The 19,690-nt window shown below is 39.2% G+C and overlaps 1 protein-coding gene across 6 annotated transcripts in view; it reads right to left on the bottom strand.

Annotated features, from left to right (window-relative positions):
* Positions 1-19,690, bottom strand: part of ZBTB44 (zinc finger and BTB domain containing 44) — a 67,943-nt gene that overhangs the window by 14,379 nt on the left and 33,874 nt on the right. For 5 of the 6 annotated variants that reach the window (XM_062197362.1, XM_062197361.1, XM_062197359.1 and 2 more), the window contains exons 2-3: positions 16,811-17,884; positions 545-629 (exon numbers count right to left, since the gene is read on the bottom strand). In XM_062197362.1, the coding sequence (XP_062053346.1) occupies positions 545-629; positions 16,811-17,828 (1,103 nt within the window). In that variant the 5' untranslated portion in view covers positions 17,829-17,884. The remainder of the gene's footprint in view (positions 1-544; positions 630-16,810; positions 17,885-19,690) is intronic. The other variant, XM_062197365.1, reaches the window with a different exon arrangement.

The following is a 19,690-nucleotide window of genomic DNA, read 5'->3' on the forward strand; positions in this document are numbered from 1 at the left end:
ACTTTGCAAGCTATACACTATTTCATTCTGCCATCTATAAACAATATGTAAACAAGTGTGGTTGTGTTCTAATCAACACTTAATTTACAGATAAAGGTGGTGGGCTGTAATTCACCTGTGGCCCAAAGTTTGTCAATACTCAACAGATACCCTGAGAAGTTCATAGAAAATAAAATGTTTGTTTTGGTACAAAGAATGTTTTTGAAACAAAAACAAAAACTTCAAAAGTTGTGGAAGATGTATATTGTGCAAAACACTAGGCCTAAATTTCAAAATTTTTCTGAAATAAGCTTCTTTAAATTCCATTTATCATTTATCATGAACTTTTTACCCTCGTATTTCAAGCAATAGTATTAGTTTTGTAAATGCCAGGAAAAAAACCTGTACAGGTGGTCAAATTTATAATAATGACAATGCTATCTGATTACTCTGAAAAGTATACTCAAGTCAGATCCCAATCAATGGCCTATACAATTCCTATATAAAATACTTGAATCTGTAAGCACACCCTCACAAGACTACGACATGCTTTGTTAGTACTAACCGATCATCATCATCTGCATGAGTATTCGTGCTGGAAGTGCTTTGAAGTGTTGGTAACCCCTCGGTAACACCTTCGTCTACTGAACCTGTAAACAGGAGAAAGAAGACAGCTGTCAATACTTTGTTGTAAATAAGCCAAGATGTTGATTGTAAGCTATAGATATCCAAGCCTCTAAAGAATTTACATTCTGAATTATTAATCAAAAGTGGTAGGTTCTATATTTTAAATTAAATGTTTATCTGAATTACAAACATGTGAAGATAACGTCCTTTATTACTATTCAAATTCTTCTCAGGATACAAATTTCAGAAATCAAGTGGAGCAATCCAAATGCAAACTAAACAAAAACCCATAATAAAATAATTAACAATTAAGGAAACACTGAGAATTTTTCTTTTAAAATGTATTTTATTGTAACAAACAACTTACTGTCCCACTTTTCCATGGAATTTACAGAACAAAGTGAACACCTGGGCAACCTCCATGCAAGCTGTGTGAAAGTACTGCCAGGGTCCTAGAAGTCCCCACCCACCCTTCTCATCCTCAACCTTCACCTTGTAAGCCCAATTTTTATTCAAATACAGGTCCCCATAAACTAGGAACTGTTTTTTGCAAAAACAAAGCACAGACATGGTCAGAGCTACTTTTGCATCATGTGCCAGAGCTGAGTAGCTGTGGTTGTGATAGTGAGTTCAGCCCAAACTATTTACTGCCTGGCCTTTAAGGAAGAGTCTGATACTGCCTGCCACAGACAATCAAGTTCGGTTGTTTGGCTGTAAACTCTATATAAACTGAGTCATACAACATGCATGTGTTTTCCTTCTTTACCATCATAGACTTATTCATGCTGTTAAATGTAACAAGTTTATTTTCACTGCTGCATCATCTATCCATTTTACACCCGATGGACAGTTTTAGGCTACTACAGACAGTGCTGCTGGGAATATTCTTGTACAAGTAACTTACTGCACATGTGTAAGATTTTCTCTAGGGTATAAGCTTAGAAGGGGAATTGTGAGGTCACAGAATACATGCATTTTCAATATTATTCACAAATGCTTAACTCTTCCAAAGTGACTGTATTAAATCTGCATTACTGCCAGTAGCACATACGAGCTGTTGTTCTGCATCCTCCACATTTAGTGTTGTTGGGATCTTAAACTTTTTGCCGATTTGATGGTCATGCAGTAGTTTCACTTCCCTTTCTATTAATGAGGTTGTGTTTCACTTTATGTATTTACCAAGCCTCGTCTGTGAAAAGCCTCATCAAGTCTTGCTATTGCGTTGTTTTATCTTTGCACCTTGTATTGCTTGTCTTTCTAATCTTTCATGGTTTATTTGGAAGACCACAGGTTTTTAATTTTAACTTAGCACGATTTGTAAACCTCTTCCTTTTAAGTTACGGTTTTTGGTCTTGTTTATAAACGTAATTCCCTTCCCAGGGTGGGCATCTGGCCTAATGGCGGGGCTGCTGCTCAGGGTGCCTGCATCCTCTATCAGAGGGCCTGGTTTGAGGCCTGGTGCTGCTCCTGATCGCAGCTTCCTGCTGGTGCAGACCTCAGGAGGCAGCAGGTGAGGACTCCAGAGGTGGTCCCTGCCACCCATGTAGAAGATGTGGAGAGCTCTTGGCTCTTGACTGAGCCCAGCTCTGGCTGTTGTGGGCACCTGGAGAGTGACCCAGTGGATACGAACTTTATCTACCTGTCTCTAACTTTCAAATAAATAAAAACGTAAGTTTTGGAAAAGTCTTTCTCAAGAAAGAAGAATCACCATTTCAAATTATCTTATGAAAGACTGATGCTGTTGCCTTTGGGATTTAAGTCTTTAATCCACCTTGAGTTGATTTTGTGACCAAATACATTTATTAAGGAATATTCTCTGCTTAGTAGTGCCATCTGTTACTTATCAAGTGTCCATTAACACCTGAGTTGGTTTCCAGATTTTTCTATCAGCTCTGTTTGCCTGTCTGTCCTTGCATTATCTCTGGTTACCACAGCTCTAAAATCAATCATGGTATCAAGCAGAGCAGGTCCTCTCACCTGTTCATTTGTTCCCTGAACATTCTGGCTTTTTCTTGGCCCTTTGCATTTCTATGCACATTTTAGAATCAACTTGTGGAATAGAAGTGGTAACAATCACTTTTCCCTACTTTATTGGTTTGGGATCGTGAAATATTCCTTCCCTGTTCCCCACAACCTGAGGAATTGGACCTATACTTACCAAGTCTCAAGTTAATCAAAACCTTCATTTCCACCAGAATCACAAAAGAATTTTAGAAACTCATTTCCTACCTACTTCCATCCTGGAATGTGTGAATTATTGTTTGATTCTTTTTTAAAAAAAGATGTATTTATTTATTTCAAAGTCAGAGTTACAGAGAAAGGGAGAGAAGAGCGAGCAAGCTTCCATTCTTTGGTTCACTCCCCGATTGGCTGCAATGGCCAAGGCTGAGGCAGGTTGTCCTCAGGAGCTTCGTCTGGATCTCCCACATGGGTGGCAGGGGCCCAAACACTTAGGTCATCTTCCACTGCTTTTTCGAGGCCTTTAGCAGGGAGCTGGATCAGAAGTTGAGCAACCAAGACATGAACCAGCACTCACAGGATGCTGGTGTTGAAGGTAGCAGGTTTACCTGTTATGCCACAACACCAGACCCATGTGTGATATTTTCTTTGTTCTGATTAAAACCCACAAGACAATTTTTATACAAGAAATGTTTACTGATAATCTGTTCACATTTCGACCTCTTCCTATAGCTCTTCACATGTTCTTGTCTATGAGATCTTTCCTCTATGCTCACTTTAATTCTGCCTTAAGTCCTTCCCTAAGAATTTTCTTGAGCAATAATTTGCTCATGAAGTCTATTTTTGTTTGAAATGTCTATTTCATCTTCACCTTTTTTCTTTTTTAAAAAGATTCTTTATTTATTTGAAAGACAGAGTGACACAGAGGGAGAGACAGAGAAAACCACCTTCCATCTGGCTGGTTTACTCCCAGAATTACCCAGAACGACTGGGGCTGGGCCAGGCTGAGGTCAGTAGCCTGCAACTCCATCCAGGTCTCCTATGTGGGTGGCAGGGGCCCAAGCACTTGGGTCATTTTCATAGTGCGTCTAGCTTGGCAGTTATTTTCTTTCAGCAAACTGAGGATTCCCATACCAGATACATGATTTCTGAAGTTAAAAAGTCAGATATCTTTGAAAGATGTAGTCATTTTTAGAAAATATTTCTCAATTTTCTCTGTGCTATGTCTAGTTTGTGTATATTATTTCTCTGAGATTTGCTGGCTTTAGTAGGCTAGCACCTTTCATTAATTCTGAAAAATTTTCATTCTGCCTTCTCTTTTTAGGACTTACAATAAACTTAGATTTTTCTCTTCCACACAATTCTCATTCTTCTCTGCATAGGATTCAGGCAATTTCTTCTAATTTACTTCCTGATTCCTCAGTTTCCTCTTCTGCTAGTTCTAATCTCCTGCCAAAATGTTCACTGAGATTTTAATTTTGGTTTTCTTTTGTAGAGGTGATATTTTGTGTTTGTTTTTAGTTTATTGTTCTCTGCAATTATTGTCCAAGCTCATTAATTCTGTTAGAGTTAAGTATAATCAGTTTTACACCTGTGTCTGAAAACTATGCCAATTTATTTCTGTTATTTATTTTTCCCTACTGGTTCTCTCTGCCTGTTCCTTTGTGTTCCCTGGTGATTGCTAACAGCGGTTACTGCCCTTGAAGATTATTTGTAGGGGACAGATTTGCCGAGGCTAGGATGAACGGTGTACTCTTCCAAGAAACCTTTATGATTGCTTCTACTAGGTTTCTGAGAGTATTACCTAAAGCAAATTCATTGCCTCGGATTCCTTGGCTTACCCATACCAGGCATAACCAGAATATAGATCTGAAAGTGGGGACTCAGGACCACAGCTTTTCAGGGATGTATTTTTCTTCCATTTTCATTTTCTGTCCGTCTACTGCCAAGACAGTTTTCAACAGCTCCGGAGTCTGCAGAATGAGGGCAGGTTTAATTCTAGTTGTACAGTCCTTCAGGGATCCTACGCTGTGTGTGTAATAACTTCTTTGAAATGTCCTAACTTTCACATTCACCATCTGGGCCTTGACTTTATTCTCCTTGCCATTTTGGTTTGATGAACTAAAGCCCACCTTGTGTTGGCAAATGCTTTACAGGCAAAACTGGCTTTAGCATTCTGATAATCTATTTACCTTTCTTGGTCAGGTGTTCCCTCTAAAGTTATCTGGGGGTTCCTTGACCATCTTTTCAAATACTTTCAAAGAGATTTTCAAAACGTCTGGTACATGTAAAACAGTGGATCCAAACAACCTAGGCTGTTCTCACTAGATAATGAAATTTGCTAATTTCTTTACTATATGCAAACAAGTTCAACAAATAAGCCAATCTGAGCTTCTGAAATTATTTAGTTCCTTAATAACAAACAAGCTTGGGTTATAACATTTTAGTGAAAGTTATGATTAATTTATTTTTAACAGTTTGGACATTATATACATGTGAACATTTAATAACTATTTGTTAATGGAAACATAGGATGAAATTTCTTTCTGATGGAAATTTAGAATCCAAACCTTAAGTTTCCCCTCTTTGGAACTGAATTAGCTGAGACAAGTAAATTTCCCATTCAAGTTTTCCCCCAACAATCTAATCCCTTTTAAGATATGCAAAATTCTTTAATCATTTGTGCTGGAAAATTTGTGACAGTATTAATTTTTCCTTGACTTTTAAAATAAAGAATATTAAACATAATTTATTTTTTGTTTATGATGCACAGCCACCATTGTGGACACCAATTCTTACACTGCATCTGAATGCAATGATACACTCGGGCTCGTCAGAGTAGCAGGCTGTGTGCATTCACATTTATCCCAGTGGCACCTCTATTCTTCCTGCACTCCCTCCCCCTCCCCCAGTCCTACTCCTACTGAGGTGTTCAGCATTTCTGCACATGCCATTTCTCTTTCCCTACCATCAAATATGCTTTTGCTTTATGTCTATTTATCCAAACTATCCTTGATCTTTCTGATTTGTTTTTAATCTAGACATGAGACAGAAAAACAGATAATGCTGCATTTTATTTCAGAAAGAACTGTTCATTTGTCAGTATCTTCCCATTTTCATTTTTTTTTCCTTCAAGAAAAGGGACTACACACTAATATTTCAGTCTGTCCTAGGATAAAGACTGGAAAATTCCCAATATTTGGACCACTTGACCAACACTGATATAAAAATTTATTTTAATAGCATTCTGAACTTTATTCAGATTACAGGTAATATTAAAGTTTATAGGCAAAGGTTTGCAAAAAACACTTGGACATGCATGATAAGGGCATGTCAGGGAGATTCATCTATTTGACATTTGCTTCTTACTACCAGGCAGGCTATGTATGGACTATTTCTAGGAGGTGGAAAAAATCATATCGCTTTGGATTGATTCTAGTTTTGTCAAGGGTTTGTTTGAGGGGCTGGCACTTGACCTAGTGGGCAAGCTGCCATATGGGATGCCTACATCTGATGTTGTAGTGCTGAGATTCGAGTCCCAGCTCCGCTCCTGATTCTAGCTTTCTGTTAAAGCATGCCCTGGGAGGCAGCAAGTAATGGTTCAAGTAGTTGGGTCCCTGCCAGTCATGTGGGAGACCTGGATTGAGCTCCTGCTTCCTGACATTGGCATGGCTCAACCTTGGTCATTATAGGCATTTGGGGAATGAATGAATGAGCTCATGATGGCTCTCTCGGTCTCCAAACTAAGAAAAAAAAAATAGTGCTCACTTCAGCAGCACATATACTAAAATTGGAAAAAAAGAGCGCAAGATATATCTAAAACAAAACACTCTTTTTTTTTTTTTTTTTGACAGGCAGAGTAAGACAGTGAGAGAGACAGAGAGAAAGATGTGCTTTCTCCTGGTCTCCCATGCGGGTGCAGGGCCCAAGCACTTGGGCCATCTCCACTGCCTTCCTGGGCCACAGCAGAGAGCTGGACTGGAAGAGGAGCAACCGGGACAGAATCCGGCACCCCAACCAGGACTAGAACCTGGGGTGCCAGCGCCGCAGGCGGAGGATTAGCCAAGTGAGCCGTGGCACCGGCCAAAACACTCGTTTCTACATGCTAAAATGTCATCTAAACTTTGCCTTTTAGGTCCCCAATTCAGGGGATAGTGAGCACACAAATATTAAAACAAAGGTGCTTTCCCCTCACTCAGGGCTATTAAATGCACCAGAAGCTACAAGTGAAAAACCACTCCAAGCTAAACAAAGGGTTAAAACCAAAGAGATATTTAGAATTCTATCCATGCCATGGACATTACAACACAAAAACAATTTTACTGCTTATGCAATTATTAGCAAAAAGAAATTGTAACTTTTTCTCTCTACAGATGATGGTTTTTTCTACACAAGTAACAATGAATTGTAATTTCAACTGAACTGACTTAACAGCAGGATATATAAACAATATTACTTTCCAGGCGTGATATTCATGTTTCTTAAATTATTAAAATGAACTTCTCTTTCGACACTACTGGCTAAGAATTCAGTACAGACCCTTGCCACTGATGAAACAGGAAAGCTGACTTTAGACAATCTTTCACCAATCTGGAGTGCTGTATGACAGCTACTGCTGCTGCATTACACACAAGCTGCCGCAACCACGCTTCAGGGACTCACAAAAACCCTCCTGGCAGTGACAACTACAGTGGTCATTTCCTACTGAGCATTACCATGTGCCAGGCACTGTCTAATTTTCAGTACAGTATTTCACACTTAATACTTGAAAAAGAGTTAAGCAGCCCCTAACATTCAGAGATTGGCCTAGCAGTTGTGAATGGGACAGGCACTCACACACAGGCCATAATGGTCTTCTGTGGGACATAAACAAGCTCATGGAACACCAGTATCAGCACAGGACCCCATATTCAATGGGACAAACAAAACAAAAACCACCATTGTATAGACAGACAACAACAAGGTCACTGTGCATATACTTCCAAACATCCCTCTCTTTCTAGCTAATATGACTGATTCACTGCTCTTGTAGGTTCACTTTTTTTTTTTTAAGATTTATCTTATTTGTTTGAAAGGCAGAGTGACAGAGAAAGAGGGAAAGACACAGAGAGAAAAAGACCTTCTTTCTGCAGCTGGTTCACTTCCCGAATGGCCACAACTGTTAGCTGTCACAAAACACACTGAACACCAGAGTAAGGGAAAGAGTTTATTGGGGAACACCCAACAGACCAGATGGGTGGGACGGCGAAGGGAAAGAGGGAAAAAGAGAAAAGGAGACTGTAAGAAAGACAGAGAGAGACGAGAGGAGGAGAGGAACCAAGAGAGCAGGAGAGAAGCCAATAGAGAAGAACCAAGAGAGCTCGTATTCAGGAACAGGCCCTTTTAAAATTTTGCCCGAGGGCAGGCAGGGAAGCAGGAGCAGAATCCCATTAGGATGGGCATAGCGCTTGACCACAGAGGTTGGGCCATGTGGCCACCTGGCTAAAACTGCGCCAGTTTCCTAACAACGACTGGAACAGGGAGAGGCAACCTCTTACTGAGCAGCCCTAAGTTCTCAGGTATATGATCTCTCTTGCTGCAATAAACTCAACTGGGAAAAAAATGAGCAATAAACTCAATTGGGAAAGCCATCTTAAAATGTCACATGGTGGGGCTGATGTTGTGGTGCAGCAGGATGAACTCCTGCCTATGACGCCAGCAACCCATTTGAGTGCAGGTTCAAGTCCTGACTGCTCCACTTCCAATCCATCTCCCTGCTAATGCACCCTAGGAAAGCAGGGGAAGATAGGCCGAATATTTGAGCCCCTTCACCAATGTGAAGGACCCCAATGAGGCTCTTGGCTTCTGGCTTCAGGCTGGCCCAGCACTGATCACTGTGGTCATTTGGAGAGTGAACCAGAGGATGGATAATCTCTGTCTCTCCTTCTAACTCTGCCATTCTATTAAATAAGTCTTAAAAAACAAAAAGAAAACTTCACATGGCATGGCATGAATGAACCACAGAAGCCATCAGAATAGATCACACATACTACATAATCCCATTTACATGAAATATCCAGAACAGGCAATTCTATGAACACAATAGAGTATATAGAAGTGGTTGTGAACATACTAAAAATCACTATATACTTTACATGGATGAATTTAAGTGGGTGTGACATTTCAGCAAATATGTTCAAAACTTTATTTATAAGGACTTTTTCAATTTTGTGTCTTCCTCAGAACTGCTCTGCTTGGTTTCATGTGCCCAGAATCAGGAGGGTGTTCTTGTCTTTCGTCTGTACCCTGATTCACGACAAATGACCTTTAGCCAAGGCCTGGAACCAAAAAATTGCACACTGCTATGACAGACTGCTGCAGTTTTCATGGGTTGTCTCCTTCTAAAGCTGCATCTTGTCCAGGCCAAACACCTGCTCCCTTCCATGTTATCCCACTGCAACACTAACCTGTACACTAATTTCTCAACTGACTTGATTTCACCCAGGCCAACCTAAAACAGCAAGTGGCCATTTTTGGAGAGCTTATGACATGAACAAGATTGTGCAACTGAGATGATCAATGCTATCAACATGGAATGATAATTTTAAGTATGGCTCTGGATGTTTCCAATGCATGATCTTCTTGTCAACATATAGTCTACAAGGGCAGGAACCAAGCACTGAGGTTTTATTTATTTATTTATTTTTATTTTTAATAAGATTATTTGAAAGGCAGTGACAGAAAGAGACACAGATCTTCCATTTGCTGGTTCTCTCCCCAAATAGCTGCAATGGCCAGGCTAAAGCCAGGAGATTGGAACTCAATCTGGGTCTCCCATACGGGCAGCAGAAACCCAAGTCCTTGGGTCATTATTTCACTGCTTTCCCTGATGCATTATAGGGAGCTAGACTGGAAAACGGAGCAGCCAGGACTTGCACTGGTGCTACAATATGGGATGACCATATTACAAGCAGCGGCTCAGCCTGTGGCCCCACACCTCAGCTCCAGCACTGCTGGTCTTTTTAAGTTCCTTCAGGATAGGTGGTTGGAGCTGCTGTTAGGTTCTGCTTGGGATGCCTGCATCACAGCATACTGGAGTGTTGGGATCAAGTCCCAGTTCTGCTTCCGATCCCAGATTCCTGCTGATGAACACCCAGAGGGGCAGCAGGGGATGGGCTCAAGTATCTGGGTTCTGGCCACCTATGTAGGAGACATAGATGGAACTGTGGGCTCTAGCTGTTCTGGGCATTGGAGGAATGAGCCGGTGGATGAAGATCTGTCTCTGCCTTTCAAATAATAAAAATCAATTAAAACAATAAAACAAAACTCCAGTGAGCTATGAGTTTGTTCTGGTTATTGTTTATTCTCAGGGTATGTTGAAACTCTTTCAGGCTTTCAAGTCATACTATAAAAGAAGGAAAACAATTGTTTTTATATTTCTCACTACAGGAATTCCAATTTGTTCCTCTACTAATAGGACTACATATTATACCAATATGGTTGTCAAAGAACTCCCTAAGTTTTATCTTTTACTCATATTTTCCACTGACTTTATCATCCACAAACTTAAAAAAAATTCTAAAACTAAGAGTGGTCTTCAAATAGTTCATGGAATTTGTCTATTTTGAAAAAAACTAGGTATAGATTTCAAAATTTTTGCAGTGAAATAAACTTTAAAGTTAATTTTCCATGAACTTTTTGAGGTACCCTTGTGTAACTATCAAAGTACTTAAAAACTCTCAAATTTACATAGCCAAAGTACCATAAATCTCTAAGAAGATAAATTGTAATAATTGACAATTTTACTTTAAGTTCAACCCTATTACAAGCTAACATAACTGAATACTACAAGAGATGCCTATATGATATCTTTGGCATTGTCACAGTTAAGAGCTGTATTTGAAAACATTGATTTAGGGCCAGCGCCATAGCGCACTAGGTTAATCCTCCGCCTGCAGCTCCAGCATCCCATATGGGTGCCATTTCTAGTCCCGGTTGCTCCTCTTCCAGTCCAGCTCTCTGCTGTGGCCCGGGAAAGTAGTGGAGGATGGTCCAAGTGCTTGGGCCCCTGCACCCACGTGGGAGACCAGGAAGAAGCACTTAGCTCCTGGCTTCGGATTGGCACAGCTCCGGCCGTTGCAGCCATTTGGGGAGTGAACCAATGGGAGGAAGACCTTTCCTCTCTTTCTCTCTAACTCTACCAGTCAAATAAATAAATAAAATCTTAATAAAATAAAGAAAACATTCATTTAATGACTTAAAATTTAGAGTTTTGGTCTTTTGGAAGATACATCAAAGGAAAGGAACTTATCAGGTACCATTCACTGAGTTAGCAGTAAAGCTTCAAGGTGTTGATCACTGGCTTCCCACTTTCTCAAGTTAAAAGACATACATCCTATCTTCCTGACTAGTCTGTGTCATTCCACGGTGCAACCTTAAACTAAGGATTCTGAGACGTTCCCCAGCAGACCCTGAGCTTCTACTCAAGATAACAAAACCCTATCACTTTCTAATGCTTCAGGACTTTCCTGACCCTTTGCTTTGCTACTATTCTTGCCAACTAGTAGGACCGCTCACCTTCATCCTGCTTTTGACTGCCAAAGATCTCCTTTTCTCACTTAAGGAAAAACTCTTAAATGTTTTTCCCCAAAACATAGCAACTGTGCTGAATTTAATAGATCCTGCATCTATTATCCGTCATCTGACCTGGTTGACAGGAATTTAATAGCTGTCCCTTTCAACGTTTCAGAAGGGAGATCTCCTTTTATAGGCCCTTCTGGTTTTAAAGTTTCCCTTACATCAGTAATCCCAACACTCATTCCTGTAAAAATTGGACCTTGAATTCACATCATCAAAATGCTTCTGCTTAAGTCATTACAGTCCTATTGGCAAGACCAATCAGAAAGACACTAATACCAGGGTTATCCCAATTATCCTGTTCTCTTCAGAGTTGCATCAGTTTGCTTTGTAGGAACAGTTTAATTTCTCAAGGATTTGTCCATCATAAGGGACACACAACTGCCTTCCTCCTGTTATAACACTTACATTCCTAACACTTTCACCATTAGAATAAACCACTAGGATACATGTTTCTACTGGAGCTTATCCTGTGTCTATTACTGATTTTCTGATAGTACATCTACCTTCCCACTGGTTCAACTACAGGTGAGTCTGTGGTAGTATCTGGCTGGAAGAAATTAACATAATAAACAGGCACAGGGGATCTGCTTCAAGGCCCTTGGGTGGACACCTGAAATCATGAATAATACTGAACCATATATATATATATATATATTACACAGTTTTTCCTATACATATATACCTTTGATAAAGTTTAATTTATAAATTCGGCACAGTAAAACAATAAAGCACAACAATTAGAACACACTGTAATGACAGTAGTGAACATGATCTAACTGAACCTCAGAAAATTTCTTGAACACAAGCACTCTGACAGCCAAGATGGTTATCTGACAAGATACTCTGACAACCAAGATGGCTTCTAAGTGACTAATGGGTGGGTAGCATATATAACATGGATATGCTGGAAAAAGAGATGATTCATTTTTCAAGTAGGATGGAGTGGGACAGCAGGATATTGCATCATGGTACTCCAAAGGGGTGTAATTTAAAACTTATGAATTATTTATTTCTGGAATTTTCCAGTTAATATTTTCAGTATTACTATTACATTTATGGTTACAGAAACTGGTGAGTTTAAGTGACTTGATCAAAATTACATTAAGTGCCAAAAAGTAGTAGCAGAACCCAGATTTGTTTGAGTCCTGGGCCCGAACTTCTAATCATGTTACATTGCTTTTCCATATGATCATTGTTACAATTTAACCATTCCTCTAGCTGCTCACCTAAACAAGTTTACTCAATTTTCAAATTATGTACCTTGAGACCAGAGCTGTGGCATACCGGGTTAAAGCTGCTGCCTACAATGCTGGAAACCCATATGGCCGCTGGTTTGAGTCCCAGCTGCTCTACTTCTGATCCAGCTCTCTGCTATGGCCTAGGAAAGCAGTAGAAGATGGCCCAACTGCTTGGGCCCCTACACATGGGTGGGAGACCCAGAAGTAGCTCCTGGCTCCTGGCTTCGGATCAGCTCAGCTCTGGCTGTGGTGGCCATTTGGGGAGTAAGCTAGCAGATAGAAGAACTCTCTCTGTAGCTCTGTCTTTCAAATAAATAAATGAATCTTTTTAAAGATTTATGTATCTTAACTAACCTTCATATCACTTTAATAGCAGAAGACTTTTAGAGTCTAGAATTCTTTAGCAAATGCAGTAAAGTGCAGATTATCTAGAACTATTTATGTGTCTTTGGGATTTCCTGATAATCGAAAATGGCAAGATAGATAATGAAGTCATTACCATGAAATTGTCTTGGAATTTTTTTTAAAGATTTATTTATTTGAAAGGCAGAGTTAGACAGGGAGAGGGAGAGAGATCTTTCATCCACTAGTTCACTCCTCAAATGGCAGCAACAGCTAACCAGAGCTGGGCAGATCTAAAGCCTGGAACCAGGAGTTTCTTCTGGGACTCTTACATGCTCTTGGGCCATCTTCCACTGCTTTCCCAGGCACATTAGCAGGGAGCTGCATTTTAAGTGGAGCAGCCAGGATGTGAACTAGTGCCCATATGGAATGCTTGGTCAAAGGCACCAGCTTTACCTATTATACCACAGCACTGGTCCCAGAAAATTTGTTCTTAAACTTCATCAAAAATTGATGGCCTCGTCTTTTGTGTAGTAAGACTCGATGTAAACTCTTATAGAAGTATTCTTAAGGAATACGGAAAAAAGGTACCACGTATAACTCCCTTTTTTTCTTCTACATTTATTGACTGCCTACTATTAATACCCAAGGAATTAATTTTTTTCTTGTATGACTTTGTTTCAGTGTATAAATTAAGAATTAAGACAGGTTTGAGAGTGGTTAGTATGAGGTCTTCAAAAAGTTCACGGAAAAAGTGCATAATCTTTAATGTCTTCAAAAATTTGTTGGAGCTACCTTTGTAGATTTGCTACGAAGGCAAAGAAGAAAAGTCTATCTAGATTATTTCATTAGATGATATTCCTAATGGAGATATAACTATGTCTGCCTTATAACAGAATCCACATTTGTAGTAATATTATATTAATAAAAAATTCTACTTATATTAAAGGTTATTCCATTTATGTTCATTAGTTTTTACACAACCATGTAATAAGATTATAAAGGCAATATTTGAGTGGTGAGATATTTAGTTTGATTAATATTTGGCTTTCTAAGTTCTCAAATAAGCGATCAAAAACTTGGATCATACCAACAAATGCAATGATCTCCTGTCATTAAATATTTTACCAGAAGGGTGTTCACTTACATTCTTTAAAAGTAGCCTGATCTCAATTTAGGAATAGAACCTTTAGTGGGTATTATGGGTAGAACTGATTCCATCCAAACGGTACATTCATGTCTTAACCCCAACTTCTTATGAAGATGACCTTATTTAGAAACAGGGCCTTTGCAGATGTAATCAAGTTAACATGAGGTCATACCGGATTTGGGTGGGTCCTAAAACCAGTGATTAATGCCCTTATACGGAGCAAGATTTACAGCCAGAGACAAGATAGACACACAGAGGTGGTCATGTGAAGACAAAAGTAGAAATTGTTAAGCAGCTATAATCCAAGGAATGTCAAGGATTATTGGCATCTGCCAGAGGTGAAGAGCCAAGGAAGGATCCTTCCCTACAATCTCCAAAGGGAACAAAGTCTTGCTGACTGACACTTTGATTCTGGGCTTCTGGCTTCCTCAACTGTGAGAGGATCAATTTTTGTTGTTTTTAACAATCCAATTTGTGATTCTTTATTGCAGCAGCCCTGGAAAACTTAAGACAGTGGGGCTGACAGAATATATCAACAAAGTTAAGATGGTCTTCTGGTTCCCTGGTCTTCTGAAGAGATCTTCTTTATCATCTATTGTTGACTCTTCTTCTGTCCCTTCCCAATCCCAAATACAGGTATTTTCCAAAGATTAGTCCTTTCTTTTAGGCTCTTACATATTTTTCTATTGACACTGAATCTGTCACTACTAAAAGAAAAGTACCAAACTATTTATTTACTATTCTTCATTTTTCAAATACTTTGGCATGATATTGCTTGGTTACCACTCAAGCACAATTTATACAGAATTGACCCTGCTGATTTACTCTTAAAAGTGGAGGTTCCTACTACCTTACACTGATTTTCATATTGCAGTTACGGCATTATAGACACTAATATGCCATCAATTATGATTGCTGTTTTTTCATACCACTAAGAAAGATAAAGCTGAAATAGTACCACCTGTAAGACACATCTCGATTCAGGGATGATAAAATATGTGCCTTAGCATCAATAAATACAGTAAAATCTTATCACTACTTCCTCATCATCCAGAGTACTTTGACCCTTTCTGTTCCCTCAATGCATTACCAGACTTTAGAGAGGTAACATTTTCCATGAATTTTCTGAAGATTCCTCTATACTCAATAATTCAAACAGTATTGTTTTTCCTTTAAAAAGTCCTAAAGTATCATTTTTCCTTAGTTTTACTCTTCATTCACAATAATTGTATTGTAACTAGTTTTTAAACCTGTCTCTGCACAGATAATCCCCCTGCATACCATACCAAACTAATTTTCCTGAAATACCTGTATGTTTTATTTTTATTTCCTCTAAGGCAGACCTACCTTGGATACTTGGCCACATGTATGTGGCAGACAGTGCTAGTTAAATAATCAATATTCATTCCGCTCCAATTTTGTTTCAGGCAGTTATGTACCCAACTAATATACATTTATCTTTTTAGATTCCCTTGTAGCTAGGAAAGATCACATGACATAGACTGGCAGAAATTATTTAGGGATTTCTGGTGTACTGGTCAGCTTTTCATCATTGTCAACAAGTATCTGAGAGAAGTTACCTCTGAAGGAAGGTCTATTTTGGCTCACAGTTTTGGAGGCTCACAGTCCAAGATCAGGCAGCTCCACTGGTCTAGAGTCTCATGAGGGTGGTGGAAGGCAGAGCAAGTAGAAGGATCACATGGCAAGCCAGGAAGCAGAGACAGGAAACACACTTATCTTATGTCTTTGTGGCTCTTTCCTCAGAAAGCCACCATGATTCAATCATGGGGCTCCACCCTAGCAACCTAATCCAATCCAACCCTTTTTCAGAGGCCAACTCTCAGACACCATATCTGGATTAAGTCTTCACTCCCTTTAGTTTAATTAACTAATAACTTTGGGGTTTAAACATGAGTTGAGGAAGCATCTTTGGAATGCTGTGTGTGCCTTCCTAATACAAACACTGTCCCTTTCTAGAAAGAAAAGTTAGATAAAAGGAGCATCTTGTAACCAAGAAGTACACTAACATATGGATGAAACTTAAAAATTATAGACAGTAGATTATCAGCTTTGGACCTCCTATTTCTCAACATTTTATGTAGTAAAAATAAAATATTAGGTAAAGCCATTGTAGATCAGATTATCATACTTGTATGCAACTCTAATTTAAACTAGTGCCCAAGGACCTCCCCAACCTGAGCCACTCCTTTATGTCTTCTCTCTCATTCACTACTTCCCACACTTGCAGGCCTCTGAGCTCCATGTACATCATTTTCCATCGAATTCATTGCTTATCAAGCATAAAATGTCCTCTACACTTTTGGGTTTGCATGCATGCCATGCCCTGTGTTTTTATAAAACTTCATAGAAATATCATTCCTTCATTTGGGCAACATACTTATTGTGTAAAACTCAGCTCCTTTGTTGCATTCTAATGCTTTGTTCATACCTCAACCTAAGCACTTGTAAGAGTTCACTGTAATCATTTATCTGCTTTTCCAAGTAGACTATTAATTCTTTTGTTTCAGGGACTAATGTATTACCAATATTATGGCACAAGGTTAGTTTTCAATAAATATTTTAATGAAGAATAAAACACGAACTGGATCTTTTACTTTTTCTTTTTTTTTTTTTTTTTGCTTTCATAGTCATTTGTAATTTCTATCTCTGCCTTTGTACCATCAGATACTGTTCAACTATTTCTTCCCCAATGCATAATTTGTTAAAAAAAAAAAAAACATAGTGCCAACAGCATCTTAAAAAAATCCAGTTACTATGTTTTATTCTTCTTTATATTTCCTGAAAGAACTGAGCACAAAATATTTTATCTAATAAGAACTTAAAAACTTCTGAGTTGACTTTACAGTACCATGGAAAAATACAGAAGACATTGTACCTATGGAGGAAGACTGTGGGCTAATCAGAAGGTCCTCTTGGACTTGTTCACTTCCTGGCACTGTCTGCTGATCACTCAGGGAACTCTGAGACGCACTGACAGGCTGGGACACTTCCTCATGAACCTCCTCATCACTCAACCTTTCTACTTTGACCCGGACATCTTCTTCAGTACCCAAAGGCAAGGCAGTTTTTGTGCTCTCACAAGTCACATAATCAGTCATTCTTCTACCTGCCTCAGATGGGCCAGGTAATTCTAAAGTCCGGGTATTTTCTGCCTGCTTAACCTTCTCAGGCTGAATCCTTCGATCAATTCCAAAAGGAAAAGTCCAGGGAAAAGCTAAAGAAGAGTCAACTGGTTGACTTCTATTTTCTGAGTAGGAAGCTGTAGAATTCAACACCTGGGGTGAACTTGTTTGTGTGCTACACTTTACAGGGCTTTCAGGAGACATAACAATATAGCTTTTGCGCTTTCTCCGGGATTCTCGGCAGACAGGAATGGTTCGTTCTACCACACTGCACTCTGAAGACACTGGAGAAATGCTTCCATCTCGAGAAGTAAAATTGCAGTTAGAATTATTTTCTTGTCCAGCATCTAGGCCCTTTTCTGGTTGGCTATTGGGTGTATTCCATAAAATGCTTGATTTCATGAATTCCGAACAGGTACTAGCAACACTAAACATTTGCATATAGCTTGCTGCAGCTAAAACATCAATAATATTTTCTGTGTTAATTGACAGAGTGGCTGTATAAGCGTATTCTAAAAGGGGTATAAAGCCAGTCACTGTGACATGATGCAGATCCAACACATTCTTGTTCTCATCCTCTGCTTGGCCTACAAGTTTGGTGCGAAAGAAATCACTGCAAGCTGCTAGTACCACCTTATGTGCCCGGAAGATTTTGTCCTGGACACGAATAGTGATATCACAAAAATGTCCATCATTTCGCAGCATATTTAGCTTTCCAAGCATTTCCTGGCTGTGGGAAGAGGAACTATGAGTAAATGTTTTCACACCCATCTTTTCCTTCCTCTTCTACAGATGCTCTTCAAGGATGCAAATGAATCAGAAATGTCCTAAAAAATACATAAAATAAAGCATTAATTGGCAATTTAGTAGCTGGAATAGAAGGTGATTTTACATTTTTTCATGTGGCCACTGAGCTGAACAAAAAAGCTAAGTAGTGAAAGAGAAATTTCAAGTTAAGAAATATATTAAACTGTATCCCCCACCTATCCTCTGAAACTGTCCGATCTGTAGAATCAGTGAACTAGTGTTTTAATGAGCTGCAGAGTTTTAAATAACAGTTTATAAATAATGACAATTACAGAGTGCTTTCTATGCATCAGAGACTGTTCTAAAGGCTTCACATCTGAACTTGTTGATTTTCATGATTATCTGTTAGTAGGTACGTTGCTACTTCTTTCTCTAAATGTGAGCATGCAGTGGGCAATGCCAGTTCCCACATTAAAACGATCCATTACATAATTATCCCTCTGAATGTTCTATGCAGGGGAGAATGTATGGAAAAAGAAAAAAACACCTTAAAGATTTCAAGATGAATAAAAAAAAAAAAAAAGGTAACCGAATATTCTGAGAAGACAAAATGAAAAATCTAGGACTGGTTCCTGTCTGATACCACAACTTTAAGGATAAAAGACACTAAAAAAAAAAAAAAAAATCCCTGTACCAAGGCAGCCAGATGTAAGGTCACTGAAATATCTTGACCATAATCAGCAAAAACAATTCAAATATAAACCTGCTCCACATGCCCTTCCTGAAGACATGTATTCACCACGAAACACTGTGCAGCGAAGACTGGTCTAAGCAAATCATCATTAACATATATTTACTGATTTCTCTCACAGGAATGAGAGGAAGAAGGAAATGGGAGGGCTATATATAAAATGCTTTGTTAATTTGCTGCAACCTAGGAAACTGGCATCTGCTTTTAACAGTCTGGCCACGATGAGTGCTTATTTTGATCGGGGTCCTGTGGCTGAGGGAGGAAACATGCCTTCAGAGAAATTGATACAGCCACAGTCCAGTGACCATATGCACGAACAAAGGTATGAAAGCAAGAAATTATCCTGTTTGGAGAACACGTACAATGAGATGTTAAACCAGTTCCAACTCAATTTTCATGGGGGCTCCAAATATGTACTACATTCCCAAGTGAGGTACAAGGCCACCAATGAAAGGAGGTAGTGGAAAACTATTTTTCAATCTTGTGTTATGTCCATCTTCAACAACTTTGAACATTCACAACATTCAAAAAGGATTTTGACTGAGCATAATCAGTGTTACAGGTTCCTACTCCACTCCCTCCTACAGCCCTGCAAAGCAGCAGCATATTTGCCTTTTGTCTCAGGTCTATGAAAAAATGTGTCACGCCAGAAAGAACTCAGATGAATCTGACTAAACACCTGGCCAGAACCAGGAAGCACTCTAACTTCCAGCAGTACACAAAAGCTACACTGGAGTAGTTGAGGGCACTGACCCTGCAGCCACAACGCTGGATTTGCACATTGGTTCTACCATTTATAGCTATGTGATCTTAGGCAAATCACTTAACCACCTGTATTCTAGTTTCTTACTCAGTAAAATAGGGATACTACAACATACCTCATAGAGTTCTGGGGTTAAGGGACTCAAGATATATTAAGTGCTTCAAAGGGTAACTAGCAACTTAATTAATGGTGCTATTGGTACTGCTATCACCACTAAAAGACCCTTTCTTCTTTAACCTCTGCCTCTCCTAAACCAATTACGACAGAAACCAGACTCAAAAAATAGAGAGGAGCAAAAAAAGTGCGAAGTGTGGGAAGACAGAAAGAAACAGGAAGCAAATCAAACCTTACCCTTCCACTGCAAGCCTGCAG

Source organism: Lepus europaeus, chromosome 7 (genome assembly GCF_033115175.1).
Source record: "Lepus europaeus isolate LE1 chromosome 7, mLepTim1.pri, whole genome shotgun sequence".
Taxonomy (NCBI): domain Eukaryota; kingdom Metazoa; phylum Chordata; class Mammalia; order Lagomorpha; family Leporidae; genus Lepus; species Lepus europaeus.